The sequence below is a fragment of the Epinephelus moara genome, chromosome 8 (genome assembly GCF_006386435.1).
Source record: "Epinephelus moara isolate mb chromosome 8, YSFRI_EMoa_1.0, whole genome shotgun sequence".
Classification (NCBI taxonomy): domain Eukaryota; kingdom Metazoa; phylum Chordata; class Actinopteri; order Perciformes; family Serranidae; genus Epinephelus; species Epinephelus moara.
The window spans coordinates 17,405,649-17,420,699 of NC_065513.1; the positions used below are offsets into that span (position 1 = coordinate 17,405,649).

At 41.2% G+C, this 15,051-nt stretch overlaps 1 protein-coding gene and 1 non-coding gene across 2 annotated transcripts; one reads left to right on the plus strand and one right to left on the minus strand.

Annotated features, from left to right (window-relative positions):
- The first annotated feature begins 917 nt into the window (after positions 1-917).
- Positions 918-990, plus strand: trnaf-gaa (transfer RNA phenylalanine (anticodon GAA)). The gene has a single exon. It is a non-coding gene; the product is annotated as a tRNA-Phe (tRNA).
- Positions 991-1,251: 261 nt separating this feature from the next.
- Positions 1,252-14,926, minus strand: fam81b (family with sequence similarity 81 member B). Its single transcript, XM_050050025.1, has 9 exons — positions 14,910-14,926; positions 14,680-14,732; positions 13,944-14,151; positions 12,108-12,226; positions 10,356-10,485; positions 7,250-7,356; positions 3,659-3,794; positions 2,870-3,071; positions 1,252-1,812 (listed from the first exon to the last, which is right to left on the minus strand). Exons 2-9 carry the CDS (start codon positions 14,721-14,723, stop codon positions 1,688-1,690), a joined length of 1,071 nt encoding a protein of 356 aa, XP_049905982.1. The 5' UTR covers positions 14,724-14,732; positions 14,910-14,926; the 3' UTR covers positions 1,252-1,687.
- Positions 14,927-15,051: the final 125 nt, after the last annotated feature.

Below are 15,051 nucleotides of genomic sequence, written 5' to 3' on the forward strand. Positions count from 1 at the left end.
CTTAACTCTCTTGCTGTCCTGCGAGAAACCTTTTTTGTTTTTCAGTAAGAAGAAAAACAGCTTAAAGTCATTTATAAACCAGTTAAAGGAGGGTTTGGTATTTCTCCACTTACTCCAATGAATATAATATTTACCTAAAACTTAAATTATGTTTATTATGTCAGAGACAGATGAATACAGATTATCCATAAAAAAAGGATGTGAGAGATGTCAAATGTTGGTATCATTCATCTTCAGCGATAACCAATTTTTTTTATGTCAGTCCAAACTTTTTGGGACACGGCATAGAGAGAACATGTGTTCTAAAGTTTGTTCATTTTCACCACAGAAGGTGCAGCTCTTGGATAAATCTTATGAATAATCTTAAAATGAGTTTCTTTAACTTTTGGGGCAACAGGCCACTTTATAAATTTAGAATATCCATAGTAGCTAGATAAAGTCACTGACCCTGGGACCTGTGTATCACTTTACTAAATCCTCAATGACAGCAATTTAAATTATACTTATCTACAAATGTTGTATAATGCATTATGTTATCATTGTCAGATACAAACATCATATTTCTCTCAAACCAATCCCATCGGCTTTCTGACGAGGGAACCACAGTGACGCTAATTTCCGCGTTGAAAAACGTCATCACTGGCGCACTCTATTTTGTATGTATATAGCCTATTTATGTATTCTATTGTTTAATACATTTATTTGTGTATTATTTCAGCATGTATTTATCATTTTCATGTATTTATTTATGTAGACATTTCTATATATTCTTTCCTCCATAAGTGTGCACTTCCCATCAAAGATCCATAAGTTCTTTTCAAGATTTACATATTTGCCGTAGTTTGCTTTCACGACCCACAACACTATTCACTGTTTATTTATATGTGACGGGTACCATGAACGTAGACATGACGTAAGCCGAAATAGCTCAGTTGGGAGAGCGTTAGACTGAAGATCTAAAGGTCCCTGGTTCGATCCCGGGTTTCGGCAGAGCTTTTTCAGCGCAGTGTAATACAGCGCTCACCCACATGAGCTAGAGAATGACTACATACCATTACAATGGCTACGCTGGCGTGTAGCGCTCCATGCTGACAGCAAGAGTCAGTGCACTCATCATATACAATAAATGGTGACTAAAATAAGAAAAAACAACTCAAAAATATTGTTTAGAGCTTTTATTATGCCGTTTTTGTTCATTAAAAGTAAAATGATTAAAATCATTAATACCAAACAAATATTGGGACAGTCTTTTAATGCAGTAGTGTTCTCATCAAGCTTCTAAGTTAAATCTAACAAGATAACTGCATAAACGACAAATCATGGCTGAAGCTTGTATGTTATAAAGCAAAAATGAGACAGGGATGGAGTGAGTTAAAGTAAAATGGTGTGCAATTAATCTTCTTACCTTTTTAAATTACACAAAATGAACCGTCACTGAAAGGTCTGGCTGTAATCAAGTTGCCTAACATTTAACAAATGGTATTCTACTTAAGATGACAAGATAATTTCTCTGATTTTCACAGGGTGATTAAATTAAATATAGCCGTAGTCTAAATAGCTGTGGGCTCATGGAATGAAATTTGAATAAAGCCAGTGAGGAAACAGTTGACACTCTCACCGACTGCTGGGCCTGTTGGTTTTTAAAGAGTTTGATTCAGGCTATTAGGTCCTCTTTAAGTGATATATGTCACACGTCGTTGAGCTCTGCCTCCTTGCTGCAGATATCTTTGTGAAGCTTCTCTTTGTCAAGGCGGGATTTGATGTCGCCTATCTGCCTCAGGGACTCAATGGCATCATGCACAGACAGGAACCCTGTTCAAATGAGAGGCAGGGTGAGAAATCATTTTTGGTCCTAATCATCAGTTATCATGACTTCATTGGGTAGTAAGGAACATTACGCCTAATATGGAAATATTTTTTAATATTGTAGGTACTCTATGAAGCACTATTCAGTGACTGTGAGATGGAGGGATAAACTTTCTCATACAATGGTGGGATATTAAATCTCCCTCCTTGTCTTTCTGACTCCCCGCCTGTCCTGCCACGAATATTTACGACACTCATCAATTATGCATTGCTTTTCTCCCCTCTGATACCATCTCCCTCCATCTTTTTCTTCCTGTACTTAAAATAGTGCGATGGATGGATGGCTCTCTGGTTCTGAGAGCAGTGGCTGAGCAATGATTCACGGAGCAGTTTACTCCTGCTCTTATTTACTGGAGGGAGCCTTTGCCTTCTTTTATATGTGTCTACACTTTAATAAGAGCTAGAGACTGAGGGAGGTTGACAGAAAGTGGGAATGGTTTGAGATCTTATGCCAGGGCTCCTGGGAAATGAGCCCTCTGTTGGCACAGCAGTGAGATGGAGATGGATGTCAACAGTAGTTTGATGTAGAGCAGAGCTGCTGTACCGGGTCGCCTGTGTGGTTGTGTATTCCTATGGCCTGTCTTGCTGTATGACTTATTAGCGACACGAAGCAGTTGTAGCTCAAATCTGGTTAATTTAATCTGGTTAAAAATGCTGCTGTATTAGCATTTGTGCTCGTGTCAGTGTGTTGCTGTTAGTTTTCTTTGTCACAGAGCAGCAGGCTTGTCATGTGTCTAGAAATAGTTTTTTGATATATTGTAATTATATGTTTGATTTGACTTACCATACTAAAAATCAATATATTTCAGACAGTTAGACAGTTATGCTGAGTATAACGAGTTAGCAGAGCAGTCAGGTCACTTCAGTCTCTCCCTCTCGCTTTCTGACTCTTTAGTGAAGCTTTTCTGCATGTGCATTTTTCCCTTGATGTGTAAGGTACACATGTGTAGTATGCATGTGTTTGCTCACCGATGATGGCAAGTGACAGACAGCGATCACCCACCTTTGTGGTATTCCTGTTTGAGCAGCTGCAGCTCCCGATGAAGGCTGCTCTCCACTGAAGTTAGTCTTTTACCGAGTTTAGTTTCAGAGCATTTCAGCTGATCTGCCTGACTGCGGTTGGTCTGATCCCGCTGGGCCTCAACCTGCTCCACACGGGCCTCCAGAGCACGTAGCTGGACAGCTAATCTCGACTCTGCCTCCAACTGAATGCAGAATACATGCAAAAAAGAAACTAAAATGTCAAACTTGCAACACACTGCATAGCAGTTTTTTAAATCCTCACGCTATGTGTGAGACCACACCGGAACATCCTTTTTAAATCCAGACTTTAAGGTGCTGCATTTAACATTTGAGCTTTACAAAGTCACGATCATATTACATGTACAGTAACCGCAAGTGTGTAATTATATCACAGGCCTCATGGTAAAATTAATAATGATATATCAATGCCTAAAAATATCTCACATGGCACCTTGAACAGCTCACCCATACAACTCTCTGCAGCTTTCTCACCATACTTTCCATCTGATAATCCTTTTCCAAAGTGAACTGCTTTTTTTCTGCTGAGTCACAGCTCAGAAAGTGTGACTGAACTCTGCACATTTGAACACCTCACACAAGAAGTCTAACCTGACAATTTGATACTGGAGGCACTGAAAGACCAAAAGAACAGTAAAGGCAAAGGAGACAAAATCTACAAATACCACATTCTGAAAGTAGCCTCCCTATTATATTACTTGCATGTTGTAATTGTGGACATAATTGCATAAACTGTGTGAATCTACATCACCATTTTGTCCTGCAGTTGTGTGCGGTGCTGCTGGCTGCTTTCTGCATGAGTCTTGGCTAAGCTGTTGAGCTGCTGATCTGTCCACTTCCTCAGTGAATCTGTCTGCTCCTTGGCTTCCTTCAGTTCACCTGACATCCTGCAAAGTCACCAGGGATAGAGAGCAGAGAACTGTGGGAGGCTTTACTTTGGAAATGCAGGTACAGATGACAGTTGGGAAGTTGCATTTTTCTTACTGACAAAGTAGACACAGAAATGCCATTAGCAGATTAGATTATAAATGCTTTAAAAATGCATACAAACTGCCAGATAGCTGGAAGCTGGAGCGATGCTCGCTGTAAATTGAGGCCCATTATTTAGAGCTCCTATTTGTGCTTGGCATTGGAATAATAACGTGTCTGTTTCCATAACCAATACATTATTACACCTTCATTTCTTTGCACCGGGTGAAACGTCTGTGGTGTGAAAACAGGGTGTCAGTCATAAATCAATAATTGATATTCTGTCACTTTGTTTTCAAAGCAAGATGCTTTATGTTCAGCTGGTTGAAGCTGTCTGAAAGCCAGTGTTCAGAATTGTGTTCTCTCTTTGGTTTTGAGAGGTGAGACTTCCTCGGCAACAGCGCTGCTTTTTTTGGTTTACTTGATGCCAGCCTCAGCAGGCACAGCATTGTTATTCCGAGGTTGGTTGCTGCTGCTATATAGAGACTCACAAAACTCACATTGACACAGACAAATAGCTGAATACACATATGCACACATGCAAACATGAGCATGCATAGTAAATACTACTTTCTTTTGGTATCTAGGCATTTAGATTTCTAAAACTATGCAGAATACTTTGATATGCAAAAAACTATTTGCTCAAAAATATGAAACGTAGTGGAATAATGTTGCATGAGCACTTAAGAAACACATCATGCTGATCTTTAAGCCTTTATGTAGCACTGTGTTTGTTGGGGGAAGCAAAACAAATCCCCCTGTCTGTAACATTGGACTGTGTTGCCGTTTATATAGCTGTATGTACCTCACACTGCAGTCAACAATGTTAAAATGTCTCATATAAAAGCAGCAACATTGGCCACAGTGAGTAAAATATTGTGTGGGCTGTATTGTATCACAAAACGCAGTGTCTCATCAATTTTTTCTATTACATATAAAACATATTGGCACGTCTATTCAATTGACCTTCTCTCTTCTAATCCCTCTGATTCGCAGCATTCTCCCTAAATGAGAAAATCAATGAGGCAAGTGCCAGGATGTTATGTTTTGTGTGTGTCTGTATTTGACCGCAATACAAATCAGACTCCTGCTACAAATGAATTTCAGGTCTGCTGCTACAGAGACACCTCGTTTATAACTCCACACTGGCTGGCTAATCTGGCTGATGTTGGCAGTTGTTAGGGCAGGCGTACACCAGACAACAGGACGGCTGATTTATCCGTGTTAGATGAGTTTTCAGAATCCCGTTTGTCATTTCCCTATTGTAAGAGGGTCACTGTGCCTCGATTTATTGCTGTCTTTGTGTTCTTGAGCTTGTCTGAACATTATCAAGAATGTTTAATTCTTTTGTCAGTGGCCTTTTAGTTTGAGCATGATAGTTGGCCTTTCTATTGAGTGTAATGGCATCTGTGGTCAGATGTCTTCCAGGTTTATAGGCTCTAAATACTATGGCTAAGTTGCTTTTATCAAAAGTGTCCTGACGGTAATTGCCACTCAGTGTGTCTTAGCTATAAATTCGAGGGTCAGAGCTGAAATAGTGTGACTTTGAATGTTTAACAAAAAGCCAGGAGGATGCGCAATCTACTGAGGTCCCTGTGTGCACTGAAGGTTAATGAAGGACCCTCTTGAATTAGCTGTGTCTGCTTCAGAATGACTTGGCGACACAACAGACAAGGCAGGTCAAGTTTAAAGGGCGACCAAACAAAGAGCAGCCTGGATGGGTGGATGGACGTTATAATATTGGCGGTTGTTTTTTTTGTTTGTTTTTGTCATGATTCCACCTGGCTCAGAAACACAGACAGTGCTGCTTTTCATCTATTTTTATCTATTGTTCTTTTGGTTCTAACATGATCAGTGACCTGATTTCCATTACAGATCTACAGCATTACTAAATAGAGCATATTCATCATTCATGTCTCTCTGTTTCTGTTTCCACCATGGTAAAACTATTGGATCCATTTTGCATATTTGCTGCCAATTGAGATTATTTTTCAGATGGAATTAAATCAAGTGAACTAACTTTTCTCTGCCTCTGGCACCAATAGTTTTAAATGGCCATGGCTCTTAAAATGCACAGCTGTAGAGAGCTCTGACTGACTGGTGCTATTATTTGATAAGCAAATGAGTAACTCGTAGATTATTATTTATTATGCGGGTCTGGGCAGAATGAACAAGGGAGCATAAAGAATGAATCCCTTGAGGAGTGCTGCTAAACTGCAAATTAGCCAAGGCTTTATTTCCCACTCGTATGCAGAACAGTAAGTACAGAATAGTCTGCGAGAAATTAAAGTCGGGAGAAAGTATGGAGTTAAAAAAAAAATAGCAAGCTAATGTTAACAAAGGCACGTTAATTTAAACATTACATCCACAGATGTTTCTAACATACAGGATTTTTTACAGGAACACTAAGGCATCCATTCATCCATCCATTTTCATCTGCTTATCTGGGGCCGGGTCGCGGAGCCAGCAGGCCAAGCAAAGCACCCCAGACGTCCCTCTCCCAGCAACGCTTTCCAGCCCCTCCTGAGGGACCCAAAGGTATTCCCAGGTCAGATGAGATATGTAACCCATCCAGCGTGTTCTGGGTCTACCCTGGGATCTCCTACCAGTGGGACATGCCCGTAACACCTCTAATGGGAGGCGCCCAGGAAGCATCCTGATCAGATGCCCGAACCACCTCATCTGACACGAAGGAGCAGCGGCTCTACTCCGAGCTCCATCCGGATGTCCAAGCTCCATACTCTATGTCTAAGGCTGAGCCCAGCTACTCCTACGGAGGAAACTCATTTTGGCCACTTGTATCTCATTCTTTCGGTCACTGCCCAGAGCTCAAGGCCATAGCTAAGGGTTGGGACGTAGATGGACCAGTAAATTGAAAGCTTTGCCTTCCGGCTCAGCTCCCTCTCCACCACGAGGGTCCAGCGCAGCGCTTGCATGACTGCAGATGTCGCAAGATAATTATTGTAAAAAAACACCTTCCTAGAAATACTGAAATCTAATAAAACTTTGCAGTGTTTGCATGTTTAGCAACAGCCCGGTTTCTCCAAAAACATAGTTTTGATAATCAGGCAAATCCCTGGAAGCACATGTTCTAGCAGTATGTCTGCATGACTCATCAGCACCACAAGATAGGATGTGTTGCTGAGCCGTATCAGTTATGAGCCTTTTTTTTTTAATCTTTTTTTTTTTTTTTTTTTTTTTACTCCTAATCACTGATAGCTATGTTGCTGTTAACGTACAGAAGCACCACTGTGCACCGAGGTCAGCCCATGAAAAGTAACAAATGAAGAGATTAATGCTTGTCTCAGTATTGTAACAAGTAACCCAGGATTTACTTGGTTGATTGTGCTTCCTCTTTAACTAATGGCCTTACCTGGCCTCTAGTACTTTAACTTGTGTATGCAGATCAGACATGGAGCTCCTTTGTTCCTTTGAATGCTCTGACAATGATGCTTCCAGTCTCCCCAGGTCACGATGAAGCTGGGAAAAGAAAACACGGAAACACATGCTGTTACTATGATGTTGTCGCATCTTGTGGTGTCAGCTCCATGATCTGACCTTTACCCTCTGCGGTTTCTGCTGAGTCGAGCTGATTGAGCCACTGCACCACCCCTGTAGCCAGCCAGGACTGAGAGTAAACAGCAGTGACCCACTTTCTCTGCATTTTCAATTATCTTTATGGTACATGCTTGACCACTGCTCCACAGCTAATGTGCTGCCATCACAATGATTTACCACTAACAGAACTGAGTCCAGGCTGAATCAGTGTGTGTGTGTGTGTGTGTGTGTTGAGGGCAGTAGTGGTCGCTTTGGATTTAGTTAAGTGATGGAGAGCTTTATAACATATGTGTCCTAATCCAGTATTTTAGCATTGTTATAATATTCAGCTTGTAAAGAAAATTTGACCTCAAAGGGCAGTAAAAGCTGTTTACAGAGAGACCTTGACATCCCCCGTTTGAATTCATTTCACATCTCATTTCCTTCTCTCGGAGTCTGTGGCTGAGCCTCTGCCTTCCCTTGATAAGGCCGGTCTCACAGCAGCAGTAAGCTCTAACTCACCTGCCAAACAGCCAGCTACCATCTCAAGGATAAACAGCAAATACACCCCCTGTGTATATTGCCAGATTATTATTTCCTTCATACAAGCAGCATTGGAATGAATGTAATCCCTCTTTAATACCCAAATACAATCACAAAGGAGGTCATTATTCCTTAATTTGAGACTGGAGTATTTAAATGAATCCCAAGATGAACACTATGTGTGTGAGAGTGTGTGCATGTCTGTGTTTAGATAGAGGAGGGGTGAAGATTCGGTTAGGGTTGTAAAATTAGCTTTGTGTAATACATAATGCATAATTTAAAGGTCTAGTGTGTAGAATGTAGTGGAATCTAGTGGTGACATTGCTGAAATGAAACTGTGAAAGCATGCAGGAGGGTGGTGGCTGTTGTGAAAATGCAAATGGCTTTATCTAGAATCTGTTGTGGGCTACTGTGAAACAACATAGTGGACTCCATGGAAGAGGACCCGCTTTGTATGTAGATATAAGCAGCTCATTCTAGGTTAGCAAAAAACAAAACCGTATTTTTTTTATTTTTCATTTAAATCAAACATCTGGACTTATTTTGGATGGATTTGCAAGCAGTGTCATATGTGAATAAAATACTCTGGGAATACAACAAACATGAGGGCTCACTTCACACTCCACCATCCAGAGATAGCATTAACCGCTGATGGCCAAGCTAACGCTAAACCCACTCTGCCGAAAAATCAACCAACAGTGGACACACTTAGCTTGACAAAACTACCATCCAATTCTGAGTGAGCTAAGAAAATAACACAGTCCATCACCTATTTCATGTGCAAAGATCTGCGTCCATACAGCGTGGTTGAAAGCGAAGGCTTTTGTTACGCTAAAAAAAATGGCACCCAGGTATGTGGCTCCATCCCAACGTTTTTTCAGCGACAAAGCTGTACCCAAGCTCTACAGAGCAGTGAAGCATGAGACTGAGGAATCTTTGAGTACAGCAGGAAGGGTGGCATTAACTCATGATGCCTGGACTTCAAGGTCAGTGGATTCATATGTGACTATAAGGGCACGTTATCTCACAGAGGGCTGGCGACTGCTGTCTCATGTTCTCCAAGCTACAGCAGTGCATGAAAGTCACACAGGAGCAAACACTGCCGATTGCCGACAAAAGCCTTGTTTTAACAGAAAATGCTTCTAACAGTGTTGCTATTCAGTTAGCGGGAAACCTGCATGTGAAGTGTTTCGCTCATGCGCTTAATCTGGCTTTGCAGACAGGTGTATGCAGCATTTCTGACAGGTTTTATAACGGTGTTGGTCAGTCTGTCTGCTTTGCATCACATTTTGCTGCAATAAAAATGATTAAAGTCAGATGAACAGACTGAAAACTTTGTATTATGAGATAGAACTGATGTTGACAAAGTTTTCCATTGGGGAAATAATTTGCAGTTGGAAAAAAAGGTAATAAATCACAATATATTGCAATATATTATATAGCAATACTCAGCATATCGCAGTATCGCAATAATATTGTATTGTGACCTTAGTAAGTGAAGAGGTACTTGGAGCTCAAGGCTGACGCCAACATGCTAACATGCTCACAATGATGATGCTAACATGCTGATGCTTAACAGGAATAATGGTTAACATGTTCATAATCATAGTTTTGCATGTTAGCATGCTAACATTTTCTAATTAGTACTAAACCCAAAGTACAGCTGAAGCTGATGGCAGTATCATTAGTTTTGCAGGTATTTGGTGAAAATCCAAAGTACTGAGCAAATTGAAATTTTGACCCTATGATGGAAATAGATGAAATGTTAAGCGATCATTATAGTCAGACCAAATTTTAATGGCAGTCCATCCAGCAGTTGTTTCACTGAAAACCACAAATGTCAACCTTATAGTGGCGCCAAAGAAAAAGTCAGGAGGTCATCAGAGTTATTAGAAATCATCCTCTGGGGACCAAATTGGCAATCCATCCAACAGTTTTCAATACATGTCACTAAAAAGCAAAAATGTCAACTTGCTCGTGGCGCTAGAGGAGAAGTCAGGGTATAACCAACGTGACTACGTTCATTTTCTTAGGACTGTGAATGCCTGAACAAAATTTCATAGCCATCCATAAAATAGTAGAGGGCTGACTGACTGAAACACCCTGCCACCCATAGAGCCATGCAGCTATCATGGTTACAAATATGCAGTGTACCATCCTACCTTTGCCATATTACAGATATCAGAATGTTCCCTCTTGTGCAGTTCTGCCAAGTTTTGATGTCTTGAAGGTCACAGAGATGAAGAAGAATTTATATACAGAGGACTGACCTTTAAATAGTCATTAAGATTTTCTTTTTGACACTGGTGTTCAGCGACTTTAAACACACTGTGGACCAAAGTGCTGCCTTACGTTTCGTCTGCCAAACCCTTTGTCAGCAGTCACGCACCGTCTCTCACCTTGACTTCCAGCTCTTTGAGCCGCACGTCCACGGCTGACCTGAGCTCTGCCACCTCCTGCTGCAGTCTAATCACCCGCCGCTCCCCAGAGCTCACGTCAGCGCACAGCTTGGAGATGCTGGCATCACACCTGACATATTAGGTGGGGAAGCAGAGAGGGACCACTGAATGAGAACTGGGAAATGGGAGAGAGTTGAGGAAAGGTGTAAAGACAGAGAGGTGAGCAATAAAGTACAGACAGTTGAGTCTATAGACTAACCTAGATGGATGGAAGAAAAAGAGACAGCTGCCCTTATCAATACTTTCTAAAGCAAGCTAACAGAAGCCAAAAGAAATCTGTTCTGAATCCTAAGCAGTGATCTGTCATCCTTTGAATGCTGAATGAATACATTTGAACTTTCCAGTGGAAACATGTTTGAATCTGTTGATGAGTTACCGATAAAAACACTGGAAAAACATCACAACCAATCAAATAAGTAAACTAATTTAATAAATGTATCACCAAGAGCAGTTGGCAGGTTGTGGAAAAATACTTTACAGCCTCTCACATGCAACATCTTGCCTCTAACATATTCTACACTGAGTTTATGTAATAAACACGAACTGGGCTAACCCTTATCAGCATTGCAATTTATCTCTTTTCCTTCCTATGTTCAATTCAAGATGCCATCATTAAGCCAGCAAATACACATCTCTATCAGGGTTGCTGTGTGTGTGTGTGTGTGTGTGTGTGTGTGTCTGAGAGAGCGAGATAGTCAACCTAATATTTGTGATAAAATACAATATAAGCTCAACAACCAAAGCCAGCATCTAATTATGGAAATGCCCGAAGTGAAATGAGGGTTATTTCCCTGTACACCACTACAGCGCTTCACAGAAAAATACAGTTCATCAAAAACCACTGGCCCCTCAACTAACTTGATTATTTATGACAAGGCGCAAGAGGTCATTAGGCTGAGTAGGTGAGGTTTTTCTACGGCTTTTATTGGACCATAAATCAGCTCTTTGTTGAGTAAAAGGCAATATTCCCTCTCACCACTGACTTCTTAAACACCACAGAGGGAGCAGGCCTGCTGTGAAATAAGACGTTCACATAATAACATTCATCTTTGATCTACTGTCTGATGAGAAATTACATCACCTCAAGTGTATTGATCAATGGCTGCCCGGGCTGTTTAAAATAATCAGGTAGCTACACAGCAAAAACACAGATCCTAATGAAATCCTCATGATGACAGCCTCTCTTCAGCAATCCAATCTAAAAGGTGCGATCTGCACAGACCAAATAATGAGCAGGTGCTAATCAGCATCTAGAGTGTGTTCAAACCCAGAACCTTCACACTGGTGTGAACAAAATAATTAATGCGTGCATGTGTGTGTGTGTGTGTGTGTGTGTGTGTGTGTGTGTGTGTGTGCGTGTGTCTGCGGGAGTGTCAGAGAGGCGATGCCACTACGGATTGAAAGTTGCGAGACTGTGAAGAGCTGCCAGACAGGATGCAGGCTATACAATTTCACTTCATTAGAGGGAATGAAAAACAAGTAGAATATCAGCAAGGAGTGGTAATCAGTCAAATCACTTGTGCATCAGACCTTGGTCTAAATAATTATGCAATCCATCCAAATAATACTTCAGTGAAAGGTTTTAATCTGCAAGCACTTGGCACTCATTACTTTGCTATCATTGTTAACACTCTTTAGAGATTGTACCTCAGTGTTTGCAGGCATTATTTGACCCAGGCAAAGTGTGCGTACCTGGCTACTCTTCCTCTCAGGTCTCCAATGCCGGCCATGTTCTTCTGTTCCAGGCTTTGCACGGCCATTGTGGTTCCAGAGGTGATGGAGTCACGCTGGGCGATCTGTCTTTCGAGGACCTGCTCAGAACAAAGAGAGCATATTTGTCTATTTTATGTGAAATGAGGGGTCTTTCTTAATAGTCTGTTCCTTAATTCCCTTCCCACTCTCATGTTAATGCTGTTAAAATCACCATTGTTGGCAAAACTACCTTGTGTCCTCTGCTGAGAAGGCTAACTTAAAGGGCTACTGTGTAGGTTTTAGGAGGATACATTAGCAAAAGTGGAATATAATATGATTAGCTGGTTTTCTCTAGTGTATAATCACCTGAAAATAAGAATCATGGTGTTTCCATTACCTTAGAATGAGCCGTTTCTACCTACATAGGGAGCGGGTCCTTGTCCCGAGATTGCCATGTTGCATTGCCATGTTTCTACAGTGGCCCAGTATGCCCAAACCAAACCCTGGCTCTAGATATGGCCAGTCACGTTTTTGCATTGGCCACAGTAGTTAGAAGCTCCTCTGTGATGACATTGTCCAAAAAACACAGAATTTTTTTTCACTTGAAACTGCTTTATTCAGGGTTTTTACCGGTTTAAATCACCTGGTGTGTTTGTTTTGGAGAGAGAGAGACCTCTAAATCAGCTCTCAGTAAAAGCTTCCTGAACGTCTGGATCTTAAGTTATCGGTGAAAAAGGTGAGCAAAACATTAGCAGCTGCTGAGCCAGTGGCCTGTCTCCGACATGCAAAGCAGCATCAGAGAACACACTGATTTGTACTGTAAAATTGCTTTATTCAGCATTTTTACCGGTTTAAATCAGCTACTCTCTTTGGAGAGTAAGAGACCTCTGCAGATACTTTGGCTCCTGGTAAAAACTCTCCTGAACAATGGAACCTGAAGGAATTCTGACCTGGAGAAGTTTCAGCTTGTTGCAGTCTGCAATCCTCACCACTAGATGTCATTGAATCCCCCTGAATTTTACACACTGTTACTTTAAATCTGCCACAGATTTCGTAACCACTTTTACATGGATGATCATTGCAGAAAACAGGCCATACACATGTGTGCAATGTGTCAGTGATAACTCAACTCAACAAGACGACCCCCTGGCTTATCATGAGAGCAAGTAGTGACTGCGTGATGTTTCTTTCATTGGATTTACCAGCATATTCACTTCACGCCTTGGTTTATTACTTCTTCATGTGCAGATTAAATTAGCTTTCAGGCATTCTTGTGATATTTCAGATCATGACAGCCTCTAATCATGTTAATGGCCCATTCAGTATGCACTAATGAAGTAATATATTTCATTTTTGTGCTCTTTTTCTGTAAGGCGGTTATCAAACTCAGTCAAAGAAAACTCCAAACACTCTGTGAGTCATATTTCAGTGCACTTCCCATTAATCCTTCCGACTGCTGGTTTTCAGAGGTTGGTGCATAAGTTGACAGTATTTATTTAACCACATACTGTGAACATCATTAGTTTGTGCTTGTACGGACAAAATGTCACCGAGCTGATGTTGACGGGGAGTCAGGCGGGCTTTGCTCAGGCGCTGCACCATTCTATCAGGTGTAATCAAATCAGCTGCAAGTTTGCGGGCATGAGTGTGTGTCTGTGTGTCCGGATGTGTGCTGCACAACAAAAGTAATGAGGGGAAGAGGGGGAAGCAGATGAAAGAATGAGCAGAAACCAGACAGGTAGAAAGAAAGGGAGTCCACACAGATGGACAATGACTTTATCCACATAGGTAAGATATTTCACAACACTAACCTCCACCATCCACCCACTTGCATACCTGTATGTCCATGCTAAGCTGCTTGACAATGCGTGTAATGGTCAGTATGTGATTCTCCAAGAGCTTGCGGGACAATGCCTCAACCTGGAGGGAGCCCTGGGCGGACTGCAGACCTGCTGCCACCTCCTCTTTGATCCTGAAAGCCTGTTCCAGCAGCACAGTCAGCGTCCTCCCTTCACTGCTCAGACTAACCTCCAAGACACCAGGCCTTAATCAGGAAGTAAACAGAAACTATTTTCGATTTGGGTAACTGAGGGATATGTGTTGCAAATTATGAGACGTTAGCATTCTCCAGCACTGGAGGCACAGGAACACATCCAGGAATAAAAACAGTATAATTCAATAAAGCATTCATCCACCCAGACTGGTAATGAAGACAGAATGAGATGATGTGCACTGGTCTTCATACCCTCGGGTCATCCTCAAACCAGATCTCTCATTGACTTCATGTGCGTGCTGTGTCACCCTGTCTGATGCTAGTGTGGATTAAGGATTAATTTGATCAATGTGATTCACGGCGGTGTTAGAAAGGTCGCTGGTGGTTCTCGACTGTATTTCCATCCCATCACCTGGGGGGAAATAGAACTTATCTACCTCTCAGATGCAGATTGATTTTAGAATTGAATTAGAGAAACTACAGGAACTAAGGAAGATGAAAAACATGATGATGCTGTGGTAGTTTTGTTGGATAAAATACACAAAATATGAAATACAGTTATTCAATAAGAAGAGTTACCTGGTGGAGTTCTGATAGGGCTGTAACTTTGACTCGTGTGACATTCTTCTTGCCTAAAAAGAAAAAAATTATATACTAAATATTTTTGGATGTACAGTAGTTTTTGCTCAGATGTGTTTCTACTCTGCTTTGTTAAACATATTATAATTTTCAATGTTAAAATCAACAGAATAAACCACTTTATTTAAAAACATTATATTAAGCAGTCATTTTCATTTCAGAATACTCACAGGCCTGTGCTTTCCTTCAGCCGGCTCTTGAGTTCATGTGTTTGTGTTGTCACTTAGTAACTGTGGTCTCCTTGAGTGGGGTGTGCCTGCCTGCCAGGGTGAATGTGTCAACACAGTAATGCGAGAATGATGCATTGTATAC